We start from the raw sequence: 15,812 nt of genomic DNA, 5'->3' as shown, positions 1-15,812 counted from the left end.
TGAGACGGTCATTTTCAACTGTGTGGTGATATATGATAGTTGCAGACAACTATTATAGTAGTCACTGAGAGAGAAATATATATAACATCCAACTGACTAGTCCACCCATATAATATTATATAAAAGATGTCTTTTGTATGATACTACTTGTATGGCCGTTCCGAGCAGGTAACCGGATAGCGTAGCAGATTTAATCCGGAGGATTCATTGCCTGAAGAAGCGCACCAGACCGAATCCTAGAAAACCTTAGGAATCGATCTGATACATTTCTACCGCAATGGGTATGACGTAGGGAAAGGCAAGCATCCACTGTCCATACTCACATGACTGTAAGCCGTTGCAGATCCCTCTAGATCTGCCGACAGCATTATCCGGATACTGAAGTCCTGAACTCCTGTTTTAACTAGTGCTCGGCCTCTGCGAAGTTTAACATCCGATAGTCACGACGATCCGGGCCGTGCCAGCCTGAGGCAGTTAATGCACAGTCAGCGGAGATACTTAGTCAGCGCTGTTAAGCAGGCAGAGACTCCGCTATCCGCTCAATTCGGAAGCCGGACCACCTGGATTTGCATCTCATCCACAAGTGGATTGTGGATCAACGTGGCTGATCGGGTCCCCTGAAGACACAGATCCGCTGACACATCTCACAATGGCCCGCGTTCATTGGTGGGCGTGCTTCAGGCACCCTCAACGGCATCTATTCTTGCGAGATCCGATGGCCAGCTAGTAGGCTGGATCCCTGCTCCACAAATTTACCGGTCCATGCCAATATCCGCATCCGAGTATACGCACAGCCTAGATCGACTTGGCATGATGTATACTCAAGCTCTGTATCTTGAACCATGGAAGCCACATCGGCCCCCCTGGGGACCGATATACCGGCCAGGGGAATGCGAGGTTGTCATATATATGACTGGGGCGTGAGCACGGTTTACTTTTCTGAACAACAACAAGAAAAATCATCGCATTCCTCTTTATTCCTCCGTGATCGCTGCCGTTTGACAGCTGGCTAGCGTCTACGACATGGCTCCCGATCAGACCGGGCCCTGGTCCCAGGACGAGGACCACCTATTACGCCAAAACACACCTAACACACAGCATACGCATAATGAAGAAGACCCATCCCACCCCTCTGTGGCCCTCATTGGTCCCGAGGAGAGACAGAATCTAGTTCGGATTGCGACTCATGAGTCCATGAGACGGCGTTCAAGCGTCTATACCCAGCATACAGCCGTCTCTGGTCGTCCAGATACTATGGGCACGATCCGAGAGGATGACCCCTGTCTTGACCCACAGACGGACAAGTTCGATCTCGGAAAGTGGCTCGCATATGGTCTCGGTGAGTTTCGTCGAGAGGGTGCTCTCGATCTTCGACCAGGCATCGTGTTCAAGAACCTTTCCATCTCAGGGACTGGCGCGGCCGTTCAATTCCAGGATACTGTCGCATCGACCTTCACTGCCCCTTTTCGCATTGCCGAGGCACTTCGGAATCGTCACTCCCCGCCCAAGCGGATTTTGAATGAGTTCAACGGTGTTTTGAAGAGTGGAGAGCTTCTTCTGGTGCTTGGTCGCCCAGGTGCTGGCTGCAGTACTTTCCTGAAGTCACTTTGTGGTGAACTTGAGGGGTTGACTGTCAATGATGACAGCGTGATACATTACAATGGTAACGACACTCTTATAATCTACATGTGTATCTATGTACTGACATGGTACAGGCATCCCTCAACATCAGATGATCAAGGAGTTCAAAGGTGAAGTGGTCTACAACCAAGAGGTATGCCTATGCTGTCGTGAGCTAGCATTACACGCACTAATTATGTTATAGGTGGACAAGCACTTCCCTCACCTCACCGTTGGCCAGACCCTCGAGTTCGCCGCCGCTATGCGCACTCCACAGCGTCGTATCAAAGGTTTATCTCGAGACGAACACGCGAAGCATATCACTAAGGTAGTCATGGCTGTCTTCGGGCTGAGCCACACGTACAACACCAAGGTTGGAAATGAGTTTATCAGGGGTGTCTCAGGAGGAGAGCGCAAGCGTGTTAGCATTGCCGAAATGACTTTGGCCGCAGCACCTTTGGCGGCATGGGATAACTCGACCCGTGGTCTCGACTCGGCCACGGCGCTGAAATTCGTCGAGGCTCTGCGATTGATGGCTGATCTGACAGGCTCAGCTCATGCAGTTGCCATCTACCAAGCGAGCCAGAGCATCTATGACATTTTCGATAAGGTGTCGGTACTCTACGAGGGCCGCCAAATTTACTTTGGACCTACTTCGGAGGCGAAAGCCTTCTTTGAGCGACAGGGCTGGGAGTGTCCCCCGAGACAAACCACAGGCGATTTCCTGACCTCTGTTACCAACCCCCAGGAACGCCGGCCACGTGCAGGCATGGAGAGCCGTGTTCCTCGCACTCCTGACGACTTTGAAGCCTATTGGCGTCAGTCACCCGAGTACCAAAAAACGCTTACCGAGGTTGCTTCGTATGAAAAAGAGCATCCTTTGCATGGCAACAAGGTTACCGATACAGAGTTTCACGAGCGCAAGCGGGCTGTGCAGGCTAAACATACGCGACCCAAGTCGCCATTTCTGCTGAGCGTACCCATGCAGATTAAATTGAACACGAAACGCGCTTATCAACGGCTATGGATGGATATCCAGACCACTGTATCAACGGTCTGTGGACAGATCATCATGGCCCTGATCATCGGCTCGGTTTACTACAACTCCCCCAATGACACTGCTTCCTTTACTTCTAAAGGGGCGGCGCTCTTCTTCGCCGTCCTTTTGAACGCACTGGCAGCTATGTCTGAGATCAACACACTCTACGCCCAGCGACCGATTGTGGAAAAGCAAGCTTCCTATGCTTTCTACCATCCAGCAACAGAGGCTATTGCGGGTGTTGTGAGCGACATACCGGTAAAGTTCGCTCTCGCAGTCGCGTTCAACGTTATTCTCTACTTTATGGTCAATCTTCGACGCGAACCGGCCCAGTTCTTTATCTACTTCCTGATCTCCTTCATTGTTATGTTTGTCATGAGTGCGGTCTTCCGAACTATGGCGGCGGTCACGAAAACCATCTCCCAGGCCATGTCGCTGGCAGGAGTTTTGATCTTGGCTCTGGTCGTCTATACTGGATTTGTGCTGCCCGTTCCTTCAATGCATCCCTGGTTCGAATGGATTCATTACATCAGTATGTCTCATGTCTCTTTTGTCTCCTAGTTGACTCTTGCTGACTTGCTAGATCCGATCTACTACGCGTTTGAAATACTTGTCGCGAACGAGTTTCACGGCCGCGAATTTCCCTGCTCTTCATTCATTCCGTCATACGCTGACATGAATGGCTCTTCCTTTGTTTGTTCCACGTCCGGATCAACTGCCGGCGAGAAGCTCGTCAGCGGTGATCGTTACATCGCCGTCAACTTCAGGTACTACTACAGCCACGTGTGGCGCAACTTTGGTATACTGATTGCTTTCTTGATCGCGTTCATGGCGATCTACTTCCTCGCTACGGAGCTGAACTCGTCCACCACCAGCACAGCCGAGGTATTGGTCTTCCATCGCAGCCAGAAGCGTGCCTTGTCGCGTGCTACAGGTCCGAAGTCTGCTGATGTGGAGAATGGAGTTGAGCTGAGTACCATCAAGCCGACTGGCACGGGAAAATCAGAGAACCTCGGAGGACTCGCTCCGCAACAGGATATTTTTACCTGGCGCGATGTGTGTTATGATGTCGACATCAAGGGTGAGACTAGACGGCTTCTGGACCATGTATCAGGCTGGGTCAAGCCTGGTACTCTCACTGCACTCATGGGTGTCAGTGGAGCAGGAAAGACAACCCTTCTTGATGTTCTCGCTCACCGTACCACCATGGGAGTGATCACCGGTGATATGTTCGTCAACGGCAAAGGGCTGGATGCTAGCTTCCAGCGAAAGACCGGGTATGTTCAGCAACAAGATCTCCATCTTCAGACAGCCACTGTTCGGGAATCACTGCAGTTCAGTGCTCTGCTTCGCCAGCCGCCGAATGTCTCGCTCAAGGAAAAGTATGACTATGTCGAAGAAGTCATTTCTATGCTGAAAATGGAGGACTTTGCTGAAGCAGTCGTTGGTGTTCCGGGAGAGGGCTTGAACGTTGAACAACGCAAGCTGCTAACCATCGGTGTGGAGCTAGCTGCACGGCCAAAACTTCTTCTTTTCTTGGACGAGCCCACAAGTGGTCTTGATTCTCAGAGTTCGTGGGCTATCTGCGCATTTCTGCGCCGCTTAGCCGACCATGGACAGGCGGTTCTCTGTACCATTCACCAGCCTAGCGCCGTTTTGTTCCAACAATTCGATCGGCTGTTATTCCTTGCTCGCGGCGGTAAGACTGTCTACTTCGGACCAGTGGGAGAGAACTCGCGCACACTTCTCGATTACTTTGAGAATCATAGCGCTCCACGCCCTTGCGGACAGGACGAGAACCCGGCCGAGTACATGCTCGAGATGGTCAACAACGGCACCAATGCTAAAGGAGAAAACTGGTTCGATGTATGGAAACAAAGCAGCGAAAGTCAAGATGTCCAAGCGGAGATCGATCGCATCCATGCCGAGAAGGAGAACACATCTGTCGAAGAGGACTCTGAAAGGAGCCATACTGAGTTTGCCATGCCATTCTGGTTCCAGTTGTACCAAGTCACCTACCGGGTCTTCCAGCAGTATTGGCGCATGCCCTCATACGTGCTGGCGAAATGGGGCCTGGGCGTGTTTGGCGGCCTTTTCATTGGGTTCTCTTTCTACCACGCCAAATCCTCCCTCCAAGGATTGCAGACGGTCATTTATTCCATCTTCATGCTGTGCTCTATCTTCCCCTCCCTTGTGCAGCAAATCATGCCTCTCTTCATCACTCAACGGGACCTCTACGAAGTCCGCGAACGTCCCAGCAAAGCCTACAGCTGGAAAGCATTCCTAATGGCCAACATCATCGTCGAAATACCGTACCAAATTGTTCTCGGCATCATCGTCTTCGCCTGCTACTATTTTCCGGTAGTAGGCATCCAAAGCTCCGCCCGACAAGCCACCGTGCTCATCCTCTGCATTGAATTATTCATCTACACCAGTACCTTTGCACACATGATAATCGCCGCAATGCCTGACACCGTCACAGCCAGTGCCGTCGTCACCCTCCTCTTCGCCATGTCCTTGACTTTTTGCGGTATCATGCAGTCGCCTTCCGCTCTCCCGGGCTTCTGGATCTTTATGTACCGCGCATCCCCGTTCACATACTGGGCGTCGGCCATGGTGTCTACACAAGTCTCAGGAAGGGAGGTGGTGTGTTCATCGTCGGAGCTGTCGGTTCTTGACCCCCCGACGGGTCAATCCTGCGGCGAGTATCTGGGACAGTATGCGGAGCTTGCGGGGGGAAATCTGTTGAACCCGAATGCTACGACGGGGTGTGAGTACTGCTCTGTGAGCACAGCGGATGCGTATATTAGTATGTCGGGCATTGTGTCAAGTGATAAGTGGAGGAACTTTGGGATCTTTTGGGTGTATGTTGTTGTGCAGATTGCGGCGGCGGCGGCGTTTTATTATTTGTTCCGGGTGAAGAAGTGGCGGAAGCAGTGATTCAATGGCTGCAGGTGGCTTTTAATTTTCTTTCTTTGTTTTATATTCCGATGGCTTTTGGGGTGTTTATATAGGTGCATTTCTCGTTGATATATTTAGACTAGATATACAGTCATAATAGATTTCCTCCTTACGACTACATTTCATCATAGTCATAGCTTCCCACTGCTTACGCGTCTAAAACTCACACCAACAGATTCTATCCTACTGAGACACTGAAGAAATCGAACCGACGCTGCAAGGACTGACTGACGCATGTCTCACATTGACCGCAGTGGCTGCCTCGTGAAGGTGGCGTTCAAACACCCGGGCTGGCAGCCCTTGCAGATACGGTAGTTACTCATGGAATGAAGAGTCACGACGTACCCATCGTTCCTTTAGATTATTCTACATGGGATGTGTGAAACATGCCATGATGTCACTTGCTACATACCATCTATCACACCGACCTTTGTATGATACTTACCTTAACACATTCGCCCTTCCAAGACATCATCCATGGACATACATTGTACTTGATGTACTACCTTCCGAGCTAAATATACATCACCTCAGAGTTACTTACTAGTAAATAACCGATATAAAGATCATCAAGACACAGATATACCTGACCAACTGATCTTCTATACTATACGTCCTCCCTTGCACTGGGTATCATTCATGCGATCTACCCCACACACACACGCAAGGAGATCGTCTTTAGTAATGAATAGTATTCATTATAACATAAGTTAGTCCTAATTAATTGAGGGATTGAGGGTATAAATCACCTCACTTCCTCGTGGTAGCACGACACATTCACCTCCTTCCTTTTCTATCCCTCCAAGATACTTACTACTTTACTTGCTCCTGTCACAATGAAGTTTTCTATCGTCCTCCCTATCGCGGCTATTCTCTCTTTCGCCGCGGCGCAGAGTATTCCGGATTGTCTTGTATGTTGTTGTTGCTGGGTCTTGTCATGGGGATGGATGTTGTGGAGTGTTGCTAATGATATCAGGGCAACTGCGTGGAATCCAGCACGATCTGTGGCGACGGTGATGTTAACTGCTACTGCACCAATGCCGGTTTCCAGCAGGGTGTGGTGGACTGTTTGAATAATAATGGGTGTGGGGATGAGGTGCAGGGTATGTTTTTCCCCTTTGGAGTGGAGTGTTGAGGTGGATTTGGCTGATGGGTGGTGTGTGTAGCTGGAGTCGATCTTCAGAATGAGATTTGCGGGTCGTCTTGATCATTGAGTGAACAGTGCTCTGAGGGAGGTTGGGGATGATAGGGAAGGAAAGGTTTTATGATATGCATGACTACGTGACTGATCATTAACGATGATGAATGAATCTTATCTATATATCATCTATCCATCTTAGGTGGTATCTATATATACATAACCCGAAATGATGGAGCAATGTAAACGCAGGTGTGGATAGGAGGTATAATCTATTCCCACTCGGCCAGCAACTTCTCATCTAATCCCACATATCCCTCGACGATCTTCATCCCTCTAACCCTCTCCTCCTCGATCATCTCCCACGTCCAATCCGATACCCCTTGTCCTGATGTAGCATGATCATCCTTACTCAACACCTCCCCCACCCCCTCCACAATCCCCTCCACCGTCCCCTCTTCCTCCTCCTCAACTACCACTCCATCCTCACCCTCCTCATCACCAGTCGATCTCTCCGGCAACATCCCACTCGCCCTTAACACCCTCTCCGGCGGCACAGTAACCCACCCCTTCTTCACCACATACTTACTCACCGCCGTAGCAAACACCTTCCCCTTCCCTCCATTCTTCCCAGAACTCATCCCCACAAAAGCAGACAACACATAAACCCACTTCCGATCCCACCCCACCACGCGACTCAACACGCGATACCTCTGCAATGGCCCAATCTCCCTCTTAAAGCTAGTAAAGGTCGATCCCAGCGCGACATACACCTTCTTCCCCACATTAACCTTGGCGTTCTCATCCTTCCCGTTCTTCAACTCGTGGTCGAATTCCAAGCTCACAAGCGCTAAACCCGGCGTGTATACCCTCGTCACGATGGCTGTGCGGGAGATGTCCAGATCGGAGAAATACGTGCTGTTGGATTTGTGGAAGTTGTAGTCGGTTTCCCAGAGGGAGGTGCGCGTGGTGAGTGTGTGCGGGTGGAAGATTGGGTGGGTTTGGATGTTCTTCTGGTTCTTGCTGGTGAGGGTTGGAGATGGGGGACAGGTAGGGAAGGGTGGGGAGGTCGGGGAGCGGCGGAGGTTGAGGAGGAGGTGGGTTAGGAGGCGGATCTATTAGTATTTTCATCGTTCATTAGTCTTTGGTATATACGGATGAGAGGGGGGTGAGGTATACGTACGTGCCACGAGAAAGGAATGTTCTTGAGATTGAGTAATGCGAGGACAATGGCGAGGGATTTCCAGGAGAATAGTGTGGGGAGGATGACTTCGCGGAGGGTGGAGAGGTCGGCCATGATGATTATTGTTATTATGTATTATGTAGATGTAGCTGAATGTACAATGGGAACGGGGATTCCCCGGACTTCAATCTGGAGAAGGAGATAAGATCAGGAAGAGAATGAACGAGTGGGATCCTGCATGAGTTTAAAAGGAGACTGAATCAAGGAGAGAGTTGTTTGTTTGTAAGAAAGTAAGCCGGAGACTCAATCTTGGGGCGATCTCGGAAAAACTACCTCGGTACTTGGTACCTCCGTCGGAGTTAATCTTATCGCAGGTGATTAGCCCTTGTTTATCTTGGATGGTCTATCACTGAAGTGCAGAGGTCACTTGATATTATCTATGGAGTAAATTTTGGTAATAAATCTCTTTAATTGTCATCTTACAATCGATTATCTACATTGTAAAAGTGAGAGCCTACATCTGAATTGCCCGAATCGGTATAGTGTCGATTAGCTGCCTCGTGGATATCCACTTTTGAGCATCATATTCCTGCTCAAGAGTATTATTACTGACATATCACTTTCTTCTCAGACTATATCTACTCATCACCAAATTGAAAGTAGCCCGTCACTGACTTGTATCTGATTGCTTGCATCTACCACTGTCCATAACACTATACAACTTGCCCCAGCCAACTAAGCGCTAACGAGCTAATGAATGAGACTAAATGCATGAACGAGCAGACCAATCAATGCACTCCTCCAACTGCCGACAAGTAAGCGCTAGTATGATACAAGTGATTGAAAGAACTATAAAATGCCTCTACAACAACACCATAGCCATCGTAGTTCAAACATCGATTATCTTTCTCCTACACATACCAATCAACAAAATACAGCCTATCATACAAGTATACTGAGTCTACACAATGGCAACCCCCCAAGACCGCCACCCCGAGCTCTTCCGCCCCGTGAACAGCGAATCTCCACGAGGCAAGAAGCGCACCGTTCCACTCCAAGTCCTCTGCCTAGGATTCAACCGAACAGGAACAGCCTGTAAGTAATAAACAACCGGACACCAGTCACTCACTCCCACCCCCAAGACACTAAAGACGGTATGTATGTATATAGCAATGTGCTCCGCCCTCGAAACCCTCTCCCTCCCCTGCTGGCACTCCATCCACCTAATGTCCGACAAATTCGGCACCATCCCCATGTGGCAAGAAGCCATCGACCGAAAGTTCTTCAACGCACCAGGTCCTCTCTACGGCCGAGCCGAGTTCGATCAACTGCTTCACGACTACGCCGCCATATCCTCCGATACCCCGGCCATCGCCTTCTCCGAGGAGTTGCTCAACGCATACCCGGAGGCCAAAGTAGTCCTGGTGGAGAGAGACATCGACTCGTGGTACCAGAGCTGGATGAACGGCGTGATTGCCAATACGTATGATCCTATCGTGACCATCATATATACCATTGATCGGTGGTTCACTCACCCGTTGGGCAAGGTGCATAAGTCGACGTTTGAGGGGTGGTTGGGGATTAAGGGACCCGAGGATGCGAAGCGTGTCAGTCGGGAGAAGTATAAGGAGCATTATGCGTTGGTGAGGAGGTTGACGCCGCCTGAGAGGTTGCTGGAGTTCAAGTTGAGTCAGGGGTGGGAGCCGTTGTGTGAGTTCTTGGGCAAGCCAGTGCCTGAGGTGCCGTTTCCGCATTTGAATGAGAAGAAGTGGTTGGATGAGAAGGTGAAGATTGTGATGTGGAGGGGGATGGTGAGGTTGGGGTGCAGGGTTGGGTTGTGGGTGTTGGGGCCGGTGGTGGTGGCGGCGTTAGTTTATAGGGTTATGGTGGCATAGGGGTGGTTAACTAGGCTGTGGTGATGAATGCTGTCTTTGTATTGAGTAGTTCACTAATGGGAAGCTATTGACACAACCAACCCGAAGAGAAAACAATAGAAAGAAACTAAAATAACCCCAAAGCTTAGAGAGCGTCTTCTCGGCCTGCAGTTTGTGTGATCACTGTTTGAGCGGATGCTGCTACTGTAGCCCAAATGAACCATAACAATATACATAGACTCTGTCCCATTCTATAACACAAATAACGCTCAGCTCAGAACGAACTTATCAAAGCAGATACCAGAGACGGCAACGAGACCTAATCAGACCCAACCAATACTTCCTCTCCCCTCAACACCAACCCCGACCTCCCAAAACCCCACCTAAAAGATCGCCATACAATTCGGCGGACTCGACACCCCCGTCTTACAATTCAACGGACTACTACTAACAAAAAACGTCCACCTGCCCAACCTCTCACAAACCTCCTTCAACCCCTCCAGATCAAACATCTCCCCAATCGGCACTCCCCACCCAGCAAGCAGAAAGTGATGTAAATCCCACTCCTTCTCTATCGGCGGATACACCTCAAAGCTGACCGCATCGCCCGCCACAGCCGCGAAATGCTGGTCCCAGAGGAACCGCACCACACGCTCACTCTGCTCCAATCCTGCATGCTGAGGCATTTGCTGTTGACTGTACTTGACCTTCTCGTCATCGGTCATGTTATCCCACGTCGTGGGTAGGCCAACGCGCAGGAAGAGAATGTCGCCTGGCTGGAAGGTAATGTTGCATTCCTTCGCGATGGTGAGGACGTCATCCAAGGAGACGGTGTGGCGGGTTAGGGCGTTTACTGTGATGCCCTTGGTGCGCTGGATGTATGAGGCGTAGTCGATTAGGACGCCGCGGCCGGCGATGCCCTTCTTGGCCCAGTGGGCTATGCCGATGCGAGCTGAGGACGGGTCGAGGATCTCGGTGGAGGTGGTGCCGCCGTAGAAGACGCGGCGGTCAGGGTCGTCGGGTGTTGGGGCCGGGGCGTTGTGGTGTCGTAGGCCGTCCCATTGGGAGGATTGCTGTGGGTTGAAGTGGTATTCGTCGTCGAAGGCGTGGCCTTCGTTGACCCATTTTACCTGGTGGGCGAAGGGTTTGCGGCCGAAGCCTGTGGTTTGATTAGTTGGCGATAGAGGATGGGTTGGAAGAGGGGTACCTGGTGGGTTCAGCTTCTCCAGGTCCCAGTTCAGGCATACGCGCTCGCCGGTCTGGATCTGGGTGCGTGCTGCGTTGGCGACCACTTCTGGAGTGAGGAGACGGAGCATCCCCAGCCCCTCGTCGGCGGAGTTGGGGGCTGCGGGCCAGTAGCGCCGCTTGTCGGGGAGGTCGTCGTAAGTCTTGGGGAGGGAGTCGGACATGGTTGCTTGGCAGTGGAGGTCTGGTTGAGAGGGAGTAGTGTTGTTTGTTAAGAGTAGAGATCACAGGTAGAAGTGAAATGAGAGATGATAAAGAGCGTGAGGGGTTGTTTAGTTGATGATGGATTGGCGGGTGGGGAAGCCATCGGAGAAAGTCCGGGAGACCCATGCGGTGCTTGCTTCACTTAGGGTTCATCCACCCATCGTTTTGATATACTCTCATATCCAGTATTCCTAATGTGGACACGAGGTGGTATGTCTACAATAACCTTGGCATCGTAGATCGTACTCATATTCGGTCAGACAGATTATGCAAGGGGTACATCAGATGATATGAGATTGCGTGTAATCACCTCGGAGGATAATCAATGTGACAGGTATTGCAACACCCAGAATAGCACTGAAAAAACCTTGTCTATTCAAATATGTGAATGATAATCACAGTGTGTAAGAGATCTACCACGCCTTCTGCTTCCTTTTCACTTCCCCTCCCACCAACCACATTATCAAAACCTGCACACCCTGCAACACCAATCTGAATACATATTTCAACCAACTAACCTCCCTCACTGTACACCCCCTCAAGCGACTATCAGCAACTGGAAACGGGATTCTGGCCCCAAGCTCCCCGGCCATCCCAAACGCACTCGTAAACGCATCCTCGTGAAACCCATACATCGTCCACGCTCCCACGTAACTGATCCCCCTTGTGCCCTGAATCCTCGGTAGCATCGTCTGCGCCCGCACCGCCGCCGGAGTAAACAGAGGATGCTCATACTGAAATACTCCCTGGATCGTGCGCTCATCCGGCATGAACAGCGGATTCATCGTCACCAACACCGACCCGTATTTCGCGTGCGAGACCCCTTGCGCCCGGTTCATGTTATACGTAACACATACCTGGTCTGCCGCGCCGTTGCTGAGATAGTTCCAAGTGGACCAGACCCGGCGGTTCTGGGGAAGAAGGGCCTCGTCAGAGTGAAGAACTGCGGTGTTGGTGGTGGTTTCGAATGACGAGAGTATGGATTTCTCTAGCGGAGTTGCGGTTTGGGATACTATTGAGAGTGCCTGGGGTGCAGGCGTAGCAAGGATGACATGGTCGTAGGCGGCTGTTGTGCCGTTGGCGGTGGTGATTTTGACCATGCCCGAGGCTGGATCATTCACAACAGAGAGTACAGGCTGGTTGAGAAAGACACGTTCTGAGGGAAAGTCGGCCATGATGGTATCAATGTAGCTCTTTGCGCCATTCGTCACGCCAAGCCACTCGAGACCCTGCCCGAGCGTATTAAGCAGATTGTGATTGTATCTGATAGCATTAGCTCTAAATCAACGTGATATAGGGACAGAAACATACAAGAACCGGATGAGGGTCACAGCAGGAAACTGCAAGTTGCACTTGTCCGGGCTCGTGCTCCACGTCGATGCCGTCAACGGGATTAGGTAGTTGTCGCGGAAGAATGCCGAGTATCCCTCCTTCTCGAGGTACTCGCCTATCGACATGGTATTATCCACATCTGGGAGACGGAGAAGGTCAGGAGCGAAGTGGTTGAACCTCACCATGTCGAACACCATCCGCCACATTGACAGAGAGAACAGGTTTCTGCTTTGAGCAAAAAGGTTTCTCAAGGAGGAGCCTGCCCATTCAAATGACCCCGAGTCGGAGAATCGGGAAACACTAAACGACATCTCTGAGGGCGTGGTTGGGACATTGATTGCTTTGAGGAAGTTCAAGAAGTTGGCTGTTCTGTTAGACCAGGCCTGAAGTACAAGGGAGGGAACTCACGATAGGTGGAATTGTTGAGCACGATAAATCCAGTGTCGACATTGACGCCATCTTCCCCCTTCTTGAACTCTACAGTATTGATGTGGCCTCCAAGACGAGGAGCCGCCTCGTAGAGGTAGACCTGGTGAGGAGAATGTTGGTGCAGGGCCCAGAGGGCAGCCATACCGGCCGCGCCGCTGCCAATGATGGCTATCTTCTTGCTGAATGATGTTAGTCGAAATTTAGCTATGGCTCATAGATCACAGTACCTGTCTTGCATGTCGTGTAATGAGCGATCTTAACGACAATCAGTGTACACTCTGTAGATCATGAGCGTGACCCCTGATGGCTACTGGCTATTTATGTCCTAAGTTAGTACTCTACAGAAAGATTGACCAAGATCTTGTTGCTTGGCAGCGGATGCTACTTCACTCCAGTAACAGCATGACGTGCTTTGTCACTCTGCATGCAGCTAAACCGTACGTGTACATTCCCTTGCCATGTTCCTGCAATCCAGTCCGAAATCACTTCGTACCATTCACTCCCCAAAAGTCACCCCCCGAGTTACGTTTTTGTAGCACGTACCCCTGGTCTTTGTGTGACCGTCACTTCCAGCTGATGTTGTAGCAGGATGTGGCCACTAGTCCGATCATTCCATAGTTTTCCACCAGATTAAGGTTCCATGCCGAGCAGTCCGAGCGAGATCTTAAGCTCCCGGTTCGCGTCACACTTATTGATAGAGTTTGGGTTAATGTTGGCTGGCCATCCGGTCCGTGGTAAAGCCAGTAATCATGTCGGGGCTATAAACCCACAAAGAAAGATAGACTGGGAATCGGCATGCGTCGATTGTTTGTCCACCGGACGAATTATCGCGGAGAAGGCGAAGATGACGTTAAGGAGATAGGTGACTATGTTTCCATAAAGCTAGCTGCAGGGCCTCCAATATACACCGAGTTTCCTCCGCCCATAGCACCATGAAAGTATCGGTGGTCGCACAGAGACATCCAATTTCGGGTGTTAATAACATTAGCTTTTTCACTGTACCAGACTTTCAGTGAGTGAACAGGTTGGATTTGACCATATGTGGCTACAGGAGTATTTGTTGGGCAGCAGCGTTGTTTCAATACCAATGAACTACCGTTCTACCGCACCATCTGACAAAGAATTGATCAGATAGTGGAATCATCTGAAGAATAAACCAGACTAAGGGTGGCCAGGAGACCCCACCCCACAGCCAGGAGGGCGACAAGAACTTCGACTTCAAAGAGCGGTACGTGCCCAAAGGCAAAGTAGCGACTGAGAAACAACTTCATCACTTGCAGCCAGTAGTGCCTCTGCTCAGTAGGACTACAGCTGGTCAGCACGTAGCAGTCCAGAGCAGACAAAGAAAGCAGACCAGCACTCGCTGCGGGCCGCCCCTTTCGGAACCAGGCGATGATTCGGAAAGCGAGACAACCGGGTCTAGAGAGTTTAGCAAGTTCTGGAAACGAGCCTGATTCGTCACAGAATAGATCCCGAAGCATATTAATGCGCGACACGCGCAGGAAATCATGTCCCGCCAAGAGCTTGAAGACTTCTTCGGCGGTCAAGGCTTGACTCTCTACGAAGGAGGTGTAGAAGTCCGGCCGTAGAACCCGAAATCCAACGGCTTTGTCCGGGCATTTGCTCGAAACTGCACGCGCCAAAGGTGATTGCATGATCTCGACCGCGTCGTTGGCAAACAGTCCTGCAGCGGAATACCGCACGGTAAATGATCCGTCAGTGTTCTCCACTCGATGCCGCAGATATCCCCTAACAAAATATTCGAGCGATCGTTCGAGTCGATTTGCGCGCCGACTGATTGTTTTCTCCAACGGCACCGGCAGAGACCAGACCCTTAGTTTCCGTTGCACATGAAGCATTGCAGCTTGAAAATAGATGCGTGGCTCCGTTAAAGCCCCCACCCACCCCCACGATAAGATCAGCTGGGATCGCTGGTAGGCGGAGAGAGCAGCCGGGCGGATCGCCGGCCCCGTAGCGCGGATAGAAGCAATGAGTCGGACCCGATTGGAGGCAACTAGCACGATCCGACTGTCGATCGGCCTTTCGCACCGCAAGGGATCAGCGGTGGTTAGGGTATATGCCATGCCCTCTCGGGGATTGAACGGTGAAACATGAAAGTCTTTCGACCAGGTGCTGGAGAAGCGGTTCAATGTATGGCAAGGCTGATCTGCAGGATCGGCAACGCTAGTGTCCCCGGAAGTTGACCCCGTCGATAGGAGCAAGTACATATGCCGCTCACCAAAGTTGTTGTTCACCTCTAAGATGACGGCGGCCAAGGTTTTATTGATGGAATATAAATACCAGAAAGAGACGGGATTAAAGACATGGCCTAGCACTTTGGGAGCAGTAAGAAGAAGGACATAGGGGTAGTCTTCATCCTTGAGGCGCTGGGTTGAAGATTAGTGAGACACACGCGCAGATGACGGACGGCTTTACCTGACTATGCAGATACTGACGAAGCTTCCCGTGTAGTCCAGCATGGTTGCCTCTTTCCAAGTAATCACCGGGATCCACGGTAAACCATCCAAAGCCGACCACAGGCGAGTTGTATTTCTCGATACTGTTGCCCCGCCACCGAACAGGCAGCACAACCCAAAGATAGGGATAGGAGAATGAATGAACAACTGGATGTACCCTGGTATGTCGAACCCGACAGGGGTAGAATATCGGCTCAGGCATCCCGTGCAAATCTGAAGATGAGGGAAGTGTAGACATTTTGGAAGAGACGGGCTATAGCATAGCTGGTATTCGCGCGCTGGACTAATAAGAGTGCCAGTCTAGGCGGCA

At 50.9% G+C, this 15,812-nt stretch overlaps 7 protein-coding genes across 7 annotated transcripts; 3 read left to right on the top strand and 4 right to left on the bottom strand.

Moving 5' to 3' along the window:
- Window positions 1-593: 593 nt before the first annotated feature.
- Window positions 594-5,727, top strand: BO88DRAFT_492044 (ABC multidrug transporter). Its single transcript, XM_025712897.1, has 4 exons — window positions 594-1,663; window positions 1,716-1,774; window positions 1,826-3,191; window positions 3,243-5,727. The coding sequence occupies exons 1-4, from the start codon at window positions 1,024-1,026 to the stop codon at window positions 5,597-5,599; spliced, it is 4,422 nt and encodes a 1,473-aa protein (XP_025557454.1). The 5' UTR covers window positions 594-1,023; the 3' UTR covers window positions 5,600-5,727.
- A 729-nt stretch (window positions 5,728-6,456) lies between these two features.
- Window positions 6,457-6,856, top strand: BO88DRAFT_476129 (CFEM domain-containing protein; the record flags this gene model as incomplete). The annotated part of the gene is made up of 3 exons (XM_025711918.1): window positions 6,457-6,531; window positions 6,597-6,723; window positions 6,787-6,856. 3 exons carry the CDS (start codon window positions 6,457-6,459, stop codon window positions 6,825-6,827), a joined length of 243 nt encoding a protein of 80 aa, XP_025557453.1. The 3' UTR covers window positions 6,828-6,856.
- A 68-nt stretch (window positions 6,857-6,924) lies between these two features.
- Window positions 6,925-8,211, bottom strand: BO88DRAFT_492043 (acyl-CoA thioesterase). The gene is made up of 2 exons (XM_025712896.1): window positions 7,942-8,211; window positions 6,925-7,873 (listed from the first exon to the last, which is right to left on the bottom strand). Exons 1-2 carry the CDS (start codon window positions 8,053-8,055, stop codon window positions 7,031-7,033), a joined length of 957 nt encoding a protein of 318 aa, XP_025557452.1. The 5' UTR covers window positions 8,056-8,211; the 3' UTR covers window positions 6,925-7,030.
- A 625-nt stretch (window positions 8,212-8,836) lies between these two features.
- On the top strand, window positions 8,837-9,836 carry BO88DRAFT_476124 (sulfotransferase family protein; the record flags this gene model as incomplete). Its single annotated transcript, XM_025711917.1, has 2 exons — window positions 8,837-9,036; window positions 9,112-9,836. The coding sequence occupies exons 1-2, from the start codon at window positions 8,910-8,912 to the stop codon at window positions 9,834-9,836; spliced, it is 852 nt and encodes a 283-aa protein (XP_025557451.1). The 5' UTR covers window positions 8,837-8,909.
- Window positions 9,837-9,876: 40 nt separating this feature from the next.
- Window positions 9,877-11,308, bottom strand: BO88DRAFT_375938 (uncharacterized protein). Its single transcript, XM_025704355.1, has 2 exons — window positions 11,023-11,308; window positions 9,877-10,974 (listed from the first exon to the last, which is right to left on the bottom strand). Exons 1-2 carry the CDS (start codon window positions 11,222-11,224, stop codon window positions 10,199-10,201), a joined length of 978 nt encoding a protein of 325 aa, XP_025557450.1. The 5' UTR covers window positions 11,225-11,308; the 3' UTR covers window positions 9,877-10,198.
- Window positions 11,309-11,677: 369 nt separating this feature from the next.
- BO88DRAFT_492041 (NAD(P)/FAD-dependent oxidoreductase) lies at window positions 11,678-13,263 on the bottom strand (the record flags this gene model as incomplete). The annotated part of the gene is made up of 4 exons (XM_025712895.1): window positions 11,678-12,527; window positions 12,576-12,960; window positions 13,005-13,204; window positions 13,253-13,263. 4 exons carry the CDS (start codon window positions 13,261-13,263, stop codon window positions 11,678-11,680), a joined length of 1,446 nt encoding a protein of 481 aa, XP_025557449.1.
- Window positions 13,264-14,076: 813 nt separating this feature from the next.
- Window positions 14,077-15,505, bottom strand: BO88DRAFT_398814 (uncharacterized protein; the record flags this gene model as incomplete). Its single annotated transcript, XM_025705339.1, has 2 exons — window positions 14,077-15,412; window positions 15,467-15,505. 2 exons carry the CDS (start codon window positions 15,503-15,505, stop codon window positions 14,153-14,155), a joined length of 1,299 nt encoding a protein of 432 aa, XP_025557448.1. The 3' UTR covers window positions 14,077-14,152.
- Between the last annotated feature and the right edge of the window lie 307 nt (window positions 15,506-15,812).

This window comes from Aspergillus vadensis (assembly GCF_003184925.1).
Source record: "Aspergillus vadensis CBS 113365 unplaced genomic scaffold BO88scaffold_38, whole genome shotgun sequence".
Lineage (NCBI taxonomy): Eukaryota > Fungi > Ascomycota > Eurotiomycetes > Eurotiales > Aspergillaceae > Aspergillus > Aspergillus vadensis.
The sequence above is the reverse complement of the archived record's forward strand: the minus strand, read 5'-3'. Positions and strand labels throughout refer to the sequence as shown.

Excerpts from the sequence above, each read along its gene's own strand:
- BO88DRAFT_492044 (XM_025712897.1), top strand. The coding sequence starts at position 1,024 with ATGGCTCCCGATCAGACCGGGCCCTGGTCCCAGGACGAGGACCACCTA. Across the intron at positions 1,664-1,715 it reads CAGCGTGATACATTACAATG|GCATCCCTCAACATCAGATG; the intron begins GTAACGACACTC and ends GACATGGTACAG. Across the intron at positions 1,775-1,825 it reads AAGTGGTCTACAACCAAGAG|GTGGACAAGCACTTCCCTCA; the intron begins GTATGCCTATGC and ends ATTATGTTATAG.
- BO88DRAFT_492043 (XM_025712896.1), bottom strand. The coding sequence starts at position 8,055 with ATGGCCGACCTCTCCACCCTCCGCGAAGTCATCCTCCCCACACTATTC. Across the intron at positions 7,874-7,941 it reads ACATTCCTTTCTCGTGGCAC|ATCCGCCTCCTAACCCACCT; the intron begins GTACGTATACCT and ends AAATACTAATAG.
- BO88DRAFT_375938 (XM_025704355.1), bottom strand. The coding sequence starts at position 11,224 with ATGTCCGACTCCCTCCCCAAGACTTACGACGACCTCCCCGACAAGCGG. Across the intron at positions 10,975-11,022 it reads GGAGAAGCTGAACCCACCAG|GCTTCGGCCGCAAACCCTTC; the intron begins GTACCCCTCTTC and ends ATCAAACCACAG.